This window comes from Bubalus bubalis, chromosome 1 (genome assembly GCF_019923935.1).
Source record: "Bubalus bubalis isolate 160015118507 breed Murrah chromosome 1, NDDB_SH_1, whole genome shotgun sequence".
Classification (NCBI taxonomy): domain Eukaryota; kingdom Metazoa; phylum Chordata; class Mammalia; order Artiodactyla; family Bovidae; genus Bubalus; species Bubalus bubalis.
The window spans coordinates 177781413-177799142 of record NC_059157.1 but is presented as its reverse complement, the minus strand read 5'-3'; the positions used below and the strand labels follow the sequence as shown (position 1 = coordinate 177799142).

At 37.5% G+C, this 17730-nt stretch overlaps 1 protein-coding gene across 3 annotated transcripts in view; it reads right to left on the bottom strand.

Annotated features, from left to right (window-relative positions):
- Positions 1-17730, bottom strand: part of STAG1 (stromal antigen 1) — a 507863-nt gene that overhangs the window by 61943 nt on the left and 428190 nt on the right. For all 3 annotated transcript variants that reach the window (XM_025291338.2, XM_044946850.1, XM_025291345.2), the window contains one exon: positions 9648-9751. In XM_025291338.2, coding sequence (XP_025147123.1) covers positions 9648-9751 — 104 coding nt within the window. The remainder of the gene's footprint in view (positions 1-9647; positions 9752-17730) is intronic.

Below are 17730 nucleotides of genomic sequence, written 5' to 3'. Positions count from 1 at the left end.
GAATACTGTGGGAATTATGCTATATGACTTTTGAGGTCATAAAAGACATAGAAGCGTCCACTTTATTCTCTCTTGCACCATTCATTCTGGGGGAGGCTTGCAGCCTTGAAACAGTACTACTAAGAGGTCAACATGGTAAGGATCTAAGGCTTCCTACCAACAATAAACACTAACTTACCAATCATGTGACTGAACCATTATGGAAGTAGCAAATTTACTATCAAGACTCCATAGGTTAAGGCCTTGGCTATATCTTAACTGTAACCCTACGAGAGAATCTAAAGTAAAAAACAGCTAAGTCATTCACAATTTCTGACCTACAGAAACTATATGAGACAATGAATACGTATTCCTTTAAGCCTCGAAGTTTGGAGTACAGTTGTCCCCCTTAACTGTGTGGGATACATTCCAAGATGCCTAGTGGATGTCTGAAATTGCTAACTGCCCTGAATCCTTGATATAGTATGTTTTTTACCACCACGAACATGCCTATGCTAAATTGATAAATTAGGCATAGTGAGAGATTAACAACAGTAACTAACAGAACAATTATAACAATATACTGCAATAAAACGTGAATGTGGTCTCTCTCTTTCAAAATATTTTATATAAATTTAATGCCTTTTCCATCTTAACTAAGAATTCATCAAGTATTGTGGCCATTACTTTTGCAGTTTGATGTATGACAGTAAACAAAGAGGAATTTCCTTTTCTTTCCTCACAATGTCACAGACAGAAATTTATTCTTAACGAACATCTTTGCAAACTCAGTACATATTTTTTTCTCTTCCTGTTAAGTCTAGAAATTTCATCTTTTCACTTATAGGAAGCAGTTATGGCTTTTCTTTGACATATCCAAAATGCCAGCATCACTACTCTTGTGCATTCAGGTCAATATTTAGTACAATAAGGGATACTTGAACACAATCACAGCAACACTATTATAGCAGATTTGGTAACCTATAAGAAGTGTCTAACTGGTGGAGTACATTGGACAATGATATGATTCATGTTCCGGGTAGGATGGAGAGAGACAAAGCTGGATGTCAGAATTTTTACCATGCTTCTCAGCATAGCATGGAACTTCAAACTTATCAACTGTTTATTCTTGAATTTTCCATTTAATATTCTGGACCATAGTTGACTGGTAATCAAAACTTGGGAAGAGAAATGATGGATAAGGGACTACTACTGCAATTTTTTTTAAATATAGCAATAGATTACTAATATAAGCAGTAAAGGAAGAAAGTGAGCCTGGAACATTTTGCTCTAAAAGAAAGCACTCAAAAAGTGGTAGTATGTCAAAATGACAAGAAATTAGCCCAAAGGGGCTGTCAGTCAAAATTACATTCTGTCATTGCTTCATCAATTTCTCTAAGTTTTTTTTTTCCCATTTGTAGCATTTTAAGGCAAATTGTTGGTATATCATTTCACCCCTAATATTTAAGTATGTATTTAACAGATGAAGATGTAAGAACAGACTTTACATCTCCAATAGTAAACAATAATCACTTATTATCATTACGTACCCAGTCACTACTTTTCTCAATCTTTACTTTTTGGAATCTTTCCTGTATTCATGTGGGTGTGCTAGGTCGCTTCAGTCATGTCTGACTCTTTGCAACCCTATAGGCTGTAGCCCTCCAGATTTCTTTGTCCATGGGATTTTCCAGGCAGGATTCGGGAGCAGGTTCCATGACCTCCTCCAGGGGACCTTCTTGACCCAAGGTTCAAACCTGTGTCTCTTAAGTGTCCTGCACTGGCATGAGGGTTCTTTACCACTAGCGCCACCTGGGAAGCCCTATGTTCATATTTAATGAAATTATTAATACGGTTAAATTTATATCAGCCACTGGGCTATTGGTTATCTATGTATCTTTTTTTCCTCCCCTCTTTTCATTCTTTGTTGTCTTCTTTGCAATTAAACATTCTTCAGCATGCAATTGGAACTTCTCTGTTGATTTTGTTCTCCTTTTTTAGGTATGAGAAGTTGCTCTAGAGGTTACAATATATCAATAGCTCTTCAACTTATTACAAACAACTTCAAATTAATAATGAATTAATTATAACAAAATACAGCAATTTTACTCCAAGAGAGTTCTATTTCCTTTACCCTTCTTTGTGCTATTGTCACATGTCTATATATATTACAATGTTAACACTACAATGCTAGTACTATTGCTTGAAAATAATCTCATGTCCCTTTAAAAATTAAAAAAATATATACACAACCATTTATGCCCACCCACATATTTATCATTTCTAGTACTTTCTATTTCTTCCTGTGGATTATAGTTTCCATTCTTTACAACTTAAAGGATTTTCATCTTTAGTGTTTCTTCAAAGGCAGGTCTTTTAAACAATATGTCTCTCAATCTTTGTTTATATAGGAATGTTTTCATTTCACCTTCATACTTGTAAAGTAATTTTACTGAAATTAGAATTCTTGGTTGGCAATTTTGTTGTCTTCTGGTGACTGTCATTTTACTGTTTCTGGCCTTAACTGTTTCTGATAAGTCAAACTATTAAAGCTATTGCTGCTGTCCTCCACATTAGTTCTTTTTTACTTGCTGCTTTCAAGATTTTTCATTTTTGTCTTTCAACAATGTGACCTGTGTTTACACTATTTGGGTTTTTTAAAAATTTCTTGGATCTGTGGATTAACATTTCTCACCAAATTTGGGAAGTCTCTGGCAATTATTAATATTCCTTTAAATGTTTTCCTTCTTGTTTCCTTCTCTCATTCCTTTCTTTCTAGGACTCCATTATACAAATCTGGTGCACTTGATGATGTTTCACACATTTCTTAAGCTCTGCCATTTCTCTTCATCTTTTTCCCTGTTTTTTTCAAAATGAATAATTTCTATTAATCTTTCATGTTCACTGTTTCTTCTGTCATCTAAAATCTGTTGAGCTCATCTAATAAATTATAAATTTGTTATTGTAATTTTCAACTCATAAATTAGCATCTGAAAAACAAATTACTCACTCCTTATTTCTTGCTACTATATTTTCTTATAATTCTCTGAACATATTTTCCTATAAGTCTTTGAATACATTTATAAAAAGGGCTCTGAAGTATCTGTTAAATCCAACAACTGGGCCTACAGAGAAGCCATTTCTTGTTTCTAAGCTTTTTTTTTTACATTTTAAATTAATTTTAATTTTCTTTAACCTGCCCTGGGTCTTTATTGCTGAACGTGGGCTTTCTCTGGTTGTAAGTCAGGACTACTCTTCATTGTGGTGCATGAGCTTCTCATTGTGGTGGCTTCTCTTGCTGCAGAGCATAGGCTCTAGGCATTCAGACTTCAGTAGTTGAGGCATGTGGGCTTAGTTGCTCTGTGGCATGTGGGATCTTCCCTGAATAGGGATCAAATTAGTATCCCCAGCACTGGCAAGTGGATTCTTATCCACTGGACCACCAGGGAAGACCCTGAGAAATCATCTCTATTGTCTACTTCCCCCCTGAGTATGTTCACACTGTACTGGTCTTTTTTTTTTTTTTTTTTTGGCATGGCGCCAATTTTTCTAGAAAAGCAGACATTTTGGGGTATCTTGTAACAGCTATGTATTTCAAAGTTATTTTCCTAAGTTTCACTGTAACAAATTAATCTTTAATTGAAACTGTGTAACTTCTCTCTCACATGATGGTTTCTGTTTGGAATTTTACTTTTTTTTTTTTTTTTTTAACCCGTCTTTCTGGAAGTTTCCTCTGTTTCAACATATCACTGGTTAGCCAATGATTTGGCAGAGATTGTGTTCAAATGCTTCAAATTTATAAGACTCCTCTCTGAGACCTGATTTGCTGTGGGATAGGGAGCACATTCAAGGTTCAGTCAGTTAGTTTTCTTGATTTTTATTTTCTGTTGCGTTCTCTCAGGTTTCCCAATCAGCCAGGGATGTATGAAGAGTTTATTAAACTTTTTACTGTTTTCTCGTTTCCAGTATTTTTATGGTTAGATTCTTGGCTGGTCCAATATTCTTACCAATTGCAGATACAATCTCTGAATGTCACAGGTGAAAGTTTCTCTTATATGTGTTTCTTTTGTTTCTAGTTGACAAAGTTGTGGACTTTTTCCCTCTTGTCCCATATTGAGCCTTTTCTCTCTGACAGCAATTGAATGCTGGTTTTTGCATACAGTGCCATTCTGATAAAATTAGAGATGTCACCAATCAAGCTTGTGGGCTGTGTACATTGTAATCCTGGGCAAAGGCTGTAGCCTCCTACAGCTTTAAACTGAAGCTTCAGCAATTTTTCAAGAATATAAGCACACCTCATTATATTTTGCAGATACTGCATTAAAGAAAAAAATCCAGTAAATTGGAACTCTGTGACAACCCTGTTTGAGCAAGTCTATTGATGCCATTTTTCCAGTAGCATTTGCTCACTTTGTGTTTCTGCATCACATTTTGGTAATTCTGGCACTATTTCAAACTTTTTCATCATTACTATTAGATTTGTTCTGGTGTGAACAACAATCTTTGATGTTACCACGTAACTTGTTTTGGGGTGCCAGAAACCATGCCCATATAAAATGGGGAACTTACTCGATGAATGCTGTGTCTCACTGATGCTCCACCAACTAGCTGTTCTCCCCTCTTGCTCCCTTTCCTCAGGCTTCCCTACTCCCTGAGACTCAACAATATTAAAATTAATAACCCTACTAACCCCTAATAAGCCTCTTAAGTGTTCAGGTGAAAAGAAGCTTCATCACCATCTCTCACTGTAAATCAAAAGCTTGACTCAGGTGAAAGAGGAGGGTGAAAAAGCTAGATTAAAACTCAGCATTCAAAAAACTAGATCATGGCATCTGGTAATATCACTTCATGGTAAACATATGGGGAAACAATGGAAACAGTGACAGACTTTATTTTCTTGGGCTCCAAAATCACTGGGGATGGTGGCTGCAGCCATGATTTAAAAGATGCTTGCTCCTTGGAAGAAAAGCTATGAGAAACCTAGATCAGTTCAGTTTAGTTCAGTCACTCAGTCGTGTCCGACTCTTTGGGACCCCATGAATCGCAGCACGCCAGGCCTCCCTGTCCATGACCAACTGCCAGAGTTCACCCAGACTCACGTCCATTGAGTCAGTGATGTCATTCAGCCATCTCATCCTCTGTTGTCTCCTTCTCCTCCTGCCCCTAATCCTTCCCAGCATCAGAGTCTTTTTCAATGAGTCAACTCTTCACATGAGGTGGCCAAAGTACTGGAGTTTCAGCTTTAGCATCATACCTTCCAAAGAAATCCCAGATAGCATATTAAAAACAGAGACATCAGTTTGGTGACAAAGGTCCGAACAGTCAAAGCTCTGAGTTTTTCAACAGTCATGGACAGATGTGAGAGTTGGATCGTAAAGAAGTCTGAACATCAAAGAACTGATGTGTTTGAACTGTGTGCTGGAGAAGACTCTTCAAAGTCCCTTGGATAGCAAAGGGGATCAAACTAGTCAATCCTAAAGGAAATCAACCCTGAATATTCATTGGAAGGGCTGATGCTGAACCTCTAATACTTTGGTCACCTGATGCAAAGAGCTGACTCATTGGAAAGGACCCTGACGCTGGGAAAGACTGAAGGCAGGAGGAGAAGGGGATAACAGAGGATGAGATGGTTGGATGGCATCACAGACTCAATGGACATGCGTTTGAGCAAACACACAGGGAAGCCTGGTGTGCTACGGTCCATGGGGTCTCAAAGACTTGGACATGACTTCAGTTCAGCTGCTCAGGCATGTCCGACTCTTTGCAACCCCATGAATTGCAGCATGCCAGGCCTCCCTGTCCATCACCAACTCCCGGAGTTCACCCAAACTCATGTCCATCGAGTCGATGATGCCATCCAGCCATCTCATCCTCTGTCGTCCCCTTCTCCTCCTGCCCCCAATCTGTCCCAGCATCAGAGTTTTCCAATGAGTCAACTCTTCATGTGAGGTGGCCAAAGTATTGGAGTTTCAGCTTCAGCATCAGTCCTTCCAAAGAACACCCAGGACTGATCTCCTTTAGGATGGACTGGTTGGATCTCCTTGCAGTCCAAGGGACTCTCAAGAGTCCACAAGAGTCTTCTCCAACATCACAGTTCAAAAGCATCAATTCTTCCGTGCTCAGCTTTCTTTATAGTCCAATTCTCACATCTATACATGACCACTGGAAAAACCATAGCCTTGACTAGCCGGACCTGTGTTGGCAAAGTAATGTCTCTGCTTTTGAATATGCTATCTAGGTTGGTCATAACTTTCCTTCCAAGGAGTAAGCGTCCTTTAATTTCATGGCTGCAGTCACCATCTGCAGTGATTTTGGAGCCCCCCAAAATAAAGCCTGACACTGTTTCCACTGTTTCCCCATCTATTTCCCATGAAGTGATGGGACCAGATGTCACGATCTTCGTTTTCTGAATGTTGTGCTTTAAGCGAACTTTTTCACTCTCCTCTTTCACTTTCATTAAGAGGCTTTTTAGTTCTTCTTCACTTTCTGCCATAAGGGTGGTGTCACCTGCATATCTGAGGTTATTGATATTTCTCCCGGCAATCTTGATTCCAGCTTGTGCTTCTTCTAGCCCAGCGTTTCTCATGATGTACTCTGCATATAAGTTAAGTAAGCAGGGTGACAATATACAGCCTTGATGCATTCCTTTTCCTATTTGGAACCAGTCTGTTGTTCCATGTCCAGTTCTTACTGTTGCTTCCTGATCTGCATATAGGTTTCTCAAGAGGCAGATCAGGTGGTCTGGTATTCCCATCTCTTGAAGAATTTTCCACAGTTTATTGTGATCCACACAGTCAAAGGCTTTGGCATAGTCAATAAAGCAGAAATAGATATTTTTCTGGAACTCTCTTGCTTTTTCCATGATCCAGCGGATGTTGGCAATTTGATCTCTGGTTCCTCTGCCTTTTCTAAAACCAGCTTGAACATATGGAAGTTCACGGTTCATGTACTGCTGAAGCCTTGCTTGGAGAATTTTGAGCATTACTTTACTAGCGTGTGACATGACTTAGCAACTGAATAACAAAAACTAGACACGATTAAGCTTAACGGGGAAGGAGTGTTGAAAGTTAAGACAGGTTGGAAACTAGGCCTCATGCATCCAACAGTTAGCTAAGCTGTGAATGCAATGGAAATGTTCTTGAAAGAAATTAAAAGTGCTACTCCAGTGAAAACATAAATAATAAGAAAGTGAAACAACCTTATGGAGGATATGGAATCAGCTTTAGTGATCTGATAAAAGCAAACCAGATATATAATCCCTTATGTCAAATTCTAATTCAAAGCAAGGCCCTCTTTTAAATTCTATGCTGAGAGAAGTGAGGAAGCTCCAAGAGAAAAGTTTGAATCTAGTTCATGAGATTTAAAAAGAAGCCATCTCCCTAACATAAGACTTCAAGGTGAAGCAGCAAGTATTGATGCAGAAGCTGCAGCAAGTTATCTAGATCTAGCTAAGACAAGTAATGAAGGTGGCTACGCTAAACAGAAGGTTTGCAATGTAGATAAAATAGCATTATATTAAAAGAAAATGCCACCTAGGATTTGCACAGTTATACAGGTGGTGACTTTAAGCTGAGCCAATGTTCATTTGCCTTTCTGAGAGTTCTAGGGCCCCTTGATGGTGGTGGTTTAGTCACTAAGTCATGTCTGACTCCTGTGACCCCATGGATTGTAGCTTGTCAGGCTCCACTGTCCATGGGATTCTCCAGGCAACAATTCTGGAGTGGGTTGCCATTTCCTTCTCCAGGGGACCTTCCCAACCCAGGAAATGAACCTGGGTCTTCTGCACTGCAGGCAGATTCTTTACCAACTGAGCTATGAGCTGCCTATCACAATATTCATTTTGCAGCCCCACGGATCAAGGGGCCCTTGAATTATGCTAAATCTACCCTGCCTATGCTCTATCAATGCGGCAACAAAGTCTGGAATGATAGCACATCTGTTTACAATGTGGTTTCAGTTCAGTTCTGTTGCTCAGTCGTGTCTGACTCTTTGTGACTCCATGGACTGCAGCATGCCAGGCTTCCCTGTCCATCACCAACTCCCGGAGCTGGTGGTTTGGCAAGTATTTTAAGCCCACTGTTGAGATCTACAGCTCAAAAAAAAGATCCTTTTCAAGATATGACTGCTCACTGACAATGCATCTGGTCACCCAAGAGTAATGACGGAGATGCACAAAGAGAATAATGTTTTCATGCCGCCTAACACAATCTTCATTTTGCAGCCCCATGGATCAAGGAGTAATTTCGACTTCCAAGTTTTACTAGTTAAGAAAAATTTTGTAAGGCTATAGCTGCCATAGACAGTGACTCCTCTGATGAATCTGAGCAAAGTCCATTGGAAACTTTCTAAAAAGGATTCAGCATTCTAGATGGCACTAAAAATATTCATGATTTAAGGAGAAGAGGTCAAAATATCAACATTAACAGGATTTTTGAAGAAGTTGATTTCAACTCTTATGAATGACTTTGAGAAATACAAGGGGTTCTGGGGAGGAAGAAACTACAGATGTGCAGGAAATAACAAGAGAAAGAATTCAAAGTGGAGTCTGAATATGTATAAACCTCATGACAAACACTTTAACAGATGAGGAGTTGCTTCTTATGGGTGAGCAAAGGAAGTGGTTCCTAGAGATGTAATCTACTCATGGTGAAAATGCTGTGATGATTGTTGAAATGACAATAAAGGATTTAGAATATGACACATACTTAGTTGATAAGCAGTGGCAGGGTTTGAGAGGACTGACTCCAGTTCTGAAAGACTTCTGCTGTGGGTCAAATGCTATCAGACAGCATTACATGCTACTGAGAACCAGTTTTCAAAAGGAAAAGTCCATCAATGAGGTAAACTTCATCATTATCTAACTTTAAGAAATTGCCACCAGCAAAGACTCTAACTTTCTGAAAGCTCAGATTATTGTGTTTTTCTTTAAGCAATAAAGTATTTTTAAATTAAGGTATGTACATCGTTTTTCTAGCCATAAGGCATTGTACACTTAACAGACTATTGTATAGTGTAAATACAACTTTTATATGCATTGAGAAAAGAAAAAAATCATGTGCCTAGCTTTACTGCAATATTTGCTTTATTGTAGTGGTCTGGAACTCAACCTACAATATCTCTAAGATACGCCTAGAAATACTTCTCAATTTTTTTTTTTTTTTAAAATCTGTGGTGAATTTCCAGAGCCCTGATATGGGTTTTGATATTTTTTCCAGTTTCATTCCTTTTTTTGCGGGGGTGGGGGTGGGGAAGAGGAAGGGAATTGCCTACTTCTTCACACTACCAGAGTTAGTCTCCATCTGTGATCATCTCAATTCATCTGGAATAACTCCAATGAAAGATCTAATCCTTAGGAACGTTGATAAAGAGTCTGGGGTCCTCAAGGAGGAAGGGGTCCAGAGCCCTTGAGGAAGAAGGGGTCAGGGGCTCTCAAGGAGGAGAAAAGGACAAACTTTTTCTACATTGCTTTGTCTTAGTCAATATAACAATGTATCTTGCTTGAGGACATGTTTCTCCTTAACAAGAACCTTCTGACTAATCTTGTTATCTTAAGATGTATGTTGTAGGAGTGGATCTGGTAAGACCTTTCTATTGTTAGTTCTAATCCTGTTCATTTAAGATGTATGTTGTGGGAGTGGGTCTGGTAAAAGTATGTAAGGCCAACTTACTCTCTTGCCGGTACCCCTTCCCACTGGAGGATGTGCCTCAGCAGCTTGACGAATTGTACAAACCATGAGCTCTATAAGAGCACTCTCCTGACGGTCGGACATTGCTAAAGTCAAACAAAACACATTAGCATAAGTAGATAGTTTTATAATAGCCACATATGAAAAATGCACACAATATAAAAAAAACCCCTGCAACCTATTACTTAAAGACTAGGGTTAAGTTCTATTCCTTGTCCTTTTTATCTTTTCAATAATATGTATCTGTCATAAGTCAAATAAGAAAGAGATACACAAAGTAAAGAAAAAAAGGATAACCTCTGGTTTCTTCTAATACCTAATCTCTTGTAATATCATACTTCTGAATTGGGCAATGCCAAAATTTTCCTTCTATATCATTTCAAAGTTTACATGTATTTTTCTTTTTTTAGTAAAAAAAAAATTAACAATAGATTTTGAGTATCTTTCAAGTGATATGATGTATATGAATAATTACCCTTAAATAATTACAAGTTATTACATAGTTTGTGTTTCACAGTTTATCCAACCTGCTCTATTAACATTCACTCAAATTTTTCCCAAATTCTTGCCACATTTATAAAAAATTCAATAACAAGTATCATAAATAAACACATTACATAACTAACACTTCTATTTCGGCAGAATAAATGTCAAGAGAGGGAATAATGAGTCAAAGGTTAAAATCTTGGTACTGACAAATCAATAAGGTTACTTACTGCAATCCACACCTCCAACTGCAATGATGACAATGTTTGATTCCTTTTATCCCTGCCAACACTGGATGTTATAAGTTCCTTTAATTTTTGCCAATCCAATCACTCAAAGTGGTATTTCTTATTTTGCTCCTGCATAATTAGTGGAGTGCATTTTCTTGTTTATTAAAAAATTTTTTTGGAGATTTTTCGGTTTATTCTCTGCTAACTTTTCTATTGTTATACACCTTTCTTGGGTTCTTATATATTAGTAGCATTAACTTTGTCTTAAATGATGCAAATATTTTCTCACAGTTTCTTCTTTTGGTTTTATACTCCTCATGGTATATTTTGTCGGAAATAGTTAACCTTTACAGAGTCATATCTATACTGATTTGTTTTATGACTCTCTGATTTCTCTCTTTGCTTTCCAGGATTTTTATTTGTTTTTTTGAGAGATAAGCGACATACAATACCATACAGGTTTCAGTTATACTACACAATGATTTAATTTACTTACATTGTGAAATGATCACCATAGTTAAGTTTAGCTATTATCTATCATCTCATATAGATTAAAAAGAAAAAAGTCTTTTGGGTTTCTTGCATTGCTTTCAAAGAGCTCCTTTCTCCCAGAGATTAAAGAAGTATATCTTCTTCTCTGTTTCTGTTGCTTGCTTTTACATCTCTTATCTATCTGAAATTTATTCTGCTGATAGTATTAATATCAGGTATGGGTCTGTTTACTCCCACCAGAGGAGCACTCAATGATGCCCTCACCATTGTTGAAGAAAATCAGCTTTCGTTGGTTTATTTGAAATGTCACCTTTTAACATGTTTTAGATGCTCCTATATACTTTGATCTATTAATATTTCTGGATTCTTAAGTTTCAGTGTTATAAAGCCATGCTGTTTTGATTATAGCAACTTTATAATGTTATAATATACCTTAATGTGTAACTTAAATCAACTAATTTGAATATTTAGTTGAACAAATTTCCCTTATCTAATCCTTTTCCTTAAAAATTTCTAATTACTATCAAGGTAGTAGCAAACAATTTATTAAGTATTTTCTATATGTAGGGCACAGTTATAAATAACTTTTCAAAGCACTCAATTAGTAGTAGACCCAAGATATGAACCCAGGCAGTCTGACTTCAAGGTTTATGCTCTTAAGCACTATGCTATACTGTCTTTATAACATATGCATGAAATTCTGCATAAACTTTAATTTTTAATTTTTACTGGAGTATAGTTGATTTACAGTGTTGTGTTAATTCAGGTGTATAGCAAAGTGAGCCACACACACACACACACACACACATATATATCTCCACTTTTTTTTAAGATTCTTTTCTCATATAGGCCATTAAAGAGTACTAAGTAGTTTCCTGTGCTATACAGTAGGCCATTATTAGTTATCTATTTTATATACAGTGGTGTGTATATGCCAATCCCAATCTTCCAATCTATCCGCCTCAACTTTCTAGTACCCATGTTTGTTTTCTGCATCTGTAACTATTTCTGTTTTGCAGATTGTTCATTTGTACCCTTTAAAAAGAATATTCCACATATACCTAATATCATATATTTGTCTTCTCTGTTGGACTTACTTTACTCAGTCTATGTAAGTTTTAAAATCATTATGCTTAGTTCATTTTCTCACCTCACCTTTCAGAACTCTCTAAAATGCACTGGAATTTGAACTGGTATTTTTAAGAAAATTATACATTATGTTGGGAAGAACTGACATTTTAATCATCTTTCCAGCCAGGAATTTGATATAACTCTTCATTTATAAGATCATATTTGACATTATTTAATGAAACATTATGATTTTCTTCATACTGATTCTGTACTTTGCTTATTGAATTCATTTCTATATATATATTTTACAACATTTTGAAACTAATTTGAAATGTTTAATTTTATCTTTGTCTCCTTCCTTGTGTTCTTTTCTCTGTATACTTGTTTATGCTAAAGACAAAAAAAAAAAAAAAAAAGACCAATAGATATGGGGATTATAGAGACAGAACTAGGCATAAAGAAAAAATAAGAAGCTTTGGAAGCTGAGACGTCTATATTGATTATTTCAAAATAAACTGGGGCAACACCAACGAAAAGACAAGCAAAGATGTTACATCTTATCCCTTATTCTATACCAAAATCATCCTGAACAGGAATATGTATGTACATGTTAATTCAATCATTTTTAACACTTTAACTGATAGGAAAAACACATGAACTTTAGCTTGTCTTAGTAAAACCACAGAAACAGCTTCAGCTTTCCATTTATACTCTCTGATTCAATGCTTAATAATATGAAAAAACTTCCCATGCAATAAAGCAATCAAAGTTTCTACATTATGATTCTAGAATTTCTTGTTTTTTTTGACATTTGGCTGGGGATAAAGGAATGATGAGACTATGAACTACTGGGTCAGCCAAAAAGTTTGTTTGGGTTTTCCTGTAAGATGTTACAGAAAAACCTGAATGAACTCTCTGGCTAACCCAATAAATGCATTTTCTATTATTTATGAAAAAAAATCTAGTTCTGTGGAAAATGAAGACAAAGAAAACCTTATCAAATATAGAAATACTCTTCTATTATACACTAAAATCTATAGATTAGTGTTGAAGAATAACTCAACCTTATACAGTGTCTAACGTCATCAGCTTTATTAGTGTATAATTTGAAACCATCCATTTTGATATGGCAAACTCAAAACAATTGAAATTTACAAGTGAAAACAAGCAAGCCTTAAGCCACAGTTGAGAACCAAACAGCCACAATGGCAGAAAGGAATGGGTGCTGTTTGCTCTATGAATTATCAAATAACTACACAACTTTTTAAGTTTTCAGAAACCTTTTTACATATCATCTCAATTTCAACCTTATCACCTTAAACTCTGGCTTTTCTCCTTAATAACACTGAAAAGAAACACTAGAAAGTCACGGATGACCTAAATCTTCACTTAAAGCTGATGGTCTTCGCACAGTCCTTTTTCTCCTCCTTTGCAATATTTGATATTATTAACCACAGCTCTCTTGAACACCCTTTTTACTGGGCCTTCTATAGTGTACAGTTATCTCTTACCATCCTTTTTATATAGCTTGCTCTCACCCTTGTTCTTCCTTCTTTTGTCCCCTTCCTATCCACAATTTTAAAAACTCACATGGGCTTTTTGTTTCTATACTTTATCTTCATCTTTTGTTTTATTATCATTTCCCATAGAGACCACTGCAACAGTTATCTAACTGATCTTCTGCCTATTCCAAAAATGTTGACAAAAAACATTTTTCTTAAAATATGAATGTGATTAAATCACTTTTCTGTTTAAAATCTTTCAATGGCTTTCTATTACACTTTAGATCAGATCAGTCGCTCAGTCGTGTCCGACTCTTTGAGACCCCATGAATCGCAGCACGCCAGGCCTCCCTGTCCATCATCAACTCCCGGAGTTCACCCAGACACACGTCCATTGAGTCAGTGATACCATCTAGCCATCTCATCCTCTGTCGTCCCCTTCTCCTCTTGCCCCCAATCCCTCCCAGCATCAGAGTCTCTTCCAATGAGTCAACTCTTCACATGAGGTGGCCAAAGTACTGGAGTTTCAGCTTTAGCATCATTCCTTCCAAAGAAATCCCAGGGCTGATCTCCTTCAGAATGGACTGATTGGATCTCCTTGCAGTCCAAGGGACTCTCAAGAGTCTTCTCCAACACCACAGTTCAAAAGCATCAATTCTTTGGCGCTCAGCCTTCTTCACGGTCCAACTCTCACATCCATACATGACCACAGGAAAAACCATAGCCTTGACTAGACGGACCTTTGTTGGCAAAGTAATGTCTCTGCTTTTGAATATGCTATCTAGGTTGGTCATAACTTCACTTCCAAGGAGTAAGCGTCTTTTAATTTCATGGCTGCAGTCACCATCTGCAGTGATTTTGGAGCCCAGAAAAATAAAGTCTGACACTGTTTCCACTGTTTCCCCATCTATTTCCCATGAAGTGATGGGACCGGATGCCATGATCTTCGTTTTCTGAATGTTGAGCTTTAAGCCAACTTTTTCACTCTCCACTTTCACTTTCATCAAGAGGCTTTTGAGTTCCTCTTCACTTTCTGCCATAAGGGTGGTGTCATCTGCATGTCTGAGGTTATTGATATTTCTCCCGGCAATCTTGATTCCAGCTTGTGTTTCTTCCAGTCCAGCGTTTCTCATGATGTACTCTGCATATAAGTTAAATAAACAGGGTGACAATATACAGCCTTGATGAACTCCTTTTCCTATTTGGAACCAGTCTGTTGTTCCATGTCCCGTTCTAACTGTTGCTTCCTGATCTGCATATAGGTTTCTCAAGAGGCAGATCAGGTGGTCTGGTATTCCCATCTCTTGAAGAATTTTCCACAGTTTATTGTGATCCACACAGTCAAAGGCTTTGGCATAGTCAATAAAGCAGAAATAGATGCTTTTCTGGAACTCTCTTGCTTTTTCCATGATCCAGCGGATGTTGGCAATTTGATCTCTGGTTCCTCTGCCTTTTCTAAAACCAGCTTGAACATCAGCAAGTTCACAGTTCACATATTCCTGAAGCCTGGCTTGGAAAACTTTGAGCATTACATTACTAGCGTGTGAGATGAGTGCAATTGTGCGGTAGTTTGAGCATTCTTTGGCATTGCCTTTCTTTGGGATTGGAATGAAAACTGACCTTTTCCAGTCCTGCGGCCACTGCTGAGTTTTCCAAATTTGCTGGCATATTGAGTGCAGCACTTTCACAACATCATCTTTCAGGATTTGGAATAGCTCAACTGGAATTCCATCACCTCCACTAGCTTTGTTCATGGTGATGCTTCCTAAGGCTCACTTGACTTCACATTCCAGGATGTCTGGCTCTAGGTCAGTGATCACACCATCATGATTATCTGGGTTGTGAAGATCTTTTTTGTACAGTTCTTCTGTGTATTCTTGCCAGCTCTTCTTAATATCTTCTGCTTCTGTTAGGTCCATACCATTTCTGTCCTTTATCGAGCCCATCTTTGCATGAAATGCTCCTTTGGTATCTCTGATTTTCTTGAAGAGATCCCTAGTCTTTCCCATTCTCTTGTTTTCCTCTATTTCTTTGCATTGATCCCTGAGGAAGGCTTTCTTATCTCTTCTTGCTATTCTTTGGAACTCTGCATTCAGATGTTTATATCTTTCCTTCTTTCCTTTGCCTTTCGCTTCTCTTCTTTTCACAGCTATTTCTAAGGTCTCCCCAGAGAGCCATTTTGCTTTTTTGCATTTCTTTTCCATGGGGATGGACTTGATCCCTGTCTCCTGTACAATGTCACGAACCTCATTCCATAGTTCATCAGGCACTCTATCTATCAGATCTAGGCCCTTAAATCTATTTCTCACTTCCACTGTATAATCATAAGGGATTTGATTTAGGTCATACCTGAATGGTGTAGTGGTTTTCCCTACTTTCTTCAATTTAAGTCTGAATTTGGCAATAAGGAGTTCATGGTCTGAGCCACAGTCAGCTCCTGGTCTTGTTTTTGCTGACTGTATAGAGCTTCTCCATCTTTGGCTGCAAAGAATATAATCAATCTGATTTCGGTGTTGACCATCTGGTGATGTCCATGTATAGAGTCTTCTCTTGTGTTGTTGGAAGAGGGTGTTTGTTATGACCAGTGCATTTTCTTGGCAAAGCTCTGTTAGTCTTTGCCCTGCTTCATTCTGTATTCCAAGGCCAAATTTGCCTATTACACTTACAATAAACTAAATAGATCCACTTATGAACTTAAATATTCTACATCATCAGGCCTCTGCCTCTATCTCATCTAGTACTGCTGACCCACAGTGCTCCAGCTATTGCAGCTTCTAGAATATAACAATATCATTCATGCTATAGGCACTCTGCAGTTACCACTTCCTCTATCCAGACAGCTGTTTTCTTCTAAAGGCTAGCTCCTATATCCTTTAGATCCCTGGCTCATGGATGGCATCCTTAGAATCTCCTTTTGAGATTCAGTCTAACAATGGACACCTTATTATTGTTATCACCTATCACAGGTACTTACTAACTTTTGAATTATTTTGACCACTTACTTTTGGTCTACCATCCCCACTTGAAATGTAAGCTCCATATGGGCAGTGAGCTGTCTCTGCTTAAGACTACACTCGCAATGCTTAGTATAACACCACATAAGAGGTGGTCAACAAACATGTTCATATTATAACGGAATTAATGACTCACTACCTGAAGAATTCCACTTATCCACGTTACATTAGCCTCAAATGGATCACAGAATTCTAACCTTACATGACCACAGAAGTTTATCTAATCAACAAGACTTTTCTTAATAAATGAAGAAGCTAAGACCCAGAGAAGTTAAATAACTTAGCTATGGCCCTGTTTTTGCCTGATTACCTGTTATCTAGACCTTCACATTACACTAAAAAATTTAACCAGCAATTTGATTTTGCTGTAGAATACACATATATCCCCACAAACTACCATCTCTTAAAAACACTGCAAAGTAGTCTTATAGAAGTTGTGACTTATTATTATTTTTCTTTTCCATTATGGTTTGTTATACGATATTGAATATATTAACAGTTCCCTGTGCTATACAATAGGACCTTGTTGTTTATCCATTCTGTATACATTTGGGATTCCCTGGTGGCTCAGATGGTAAAGAGTCTGCCTGTAATGTAGAAGACCAGAGTTTGATCCCTGGGTTGGGAAGATCCCCTGGAGAAGGAAATGACAACCCACTCCTGTATTCTTGCCTGGAAAATCCCATGGTCAGAGGAGCCTGGTGGGCTACAGTCCATGGGGTTGCAAAGAGTTGGACACGACTGAGTGACTTCACCTTTATACAGTCGTCTGCATCTGCTAGTCCCAAATTCCCAATTCAACCCCTTGCCCTATCAGCAACCACAAGTCTGTTCTCTATGTCTGTGAGTCCATTTCTGTTTCACAGATAAGTTCATGTGTGTCATATTTTAGATTTCACGTATAAGTGGTATCATAAGGTATTTGTCTTCTTTCTGACTGATAATCTCTAGGTCCATCTGTGTAGCTGCAAATGAGATTCATTCTTTTTTATGGCTGCATAGTATTCCACTGTACATATGCACATCTTTTTCATCCATTCATCTGTTGATGAACATTAAGGTTGTTTCTACATCTTGGCTACTGGAAATAGTGTTGCTATGCACTCAGGTGTGCATTTTATCTTTTTTACTGATAATTTTGTTTGGACATATAGCAGTTATGATTTAAACTTCTATTGGTAGTCTTTGATAACTGTTTTGAAAAAAATTTTAGTCCTATATTTGCAACTGCTAACTAGATTTTCACCCACTAGAATACCTATCAAACTTC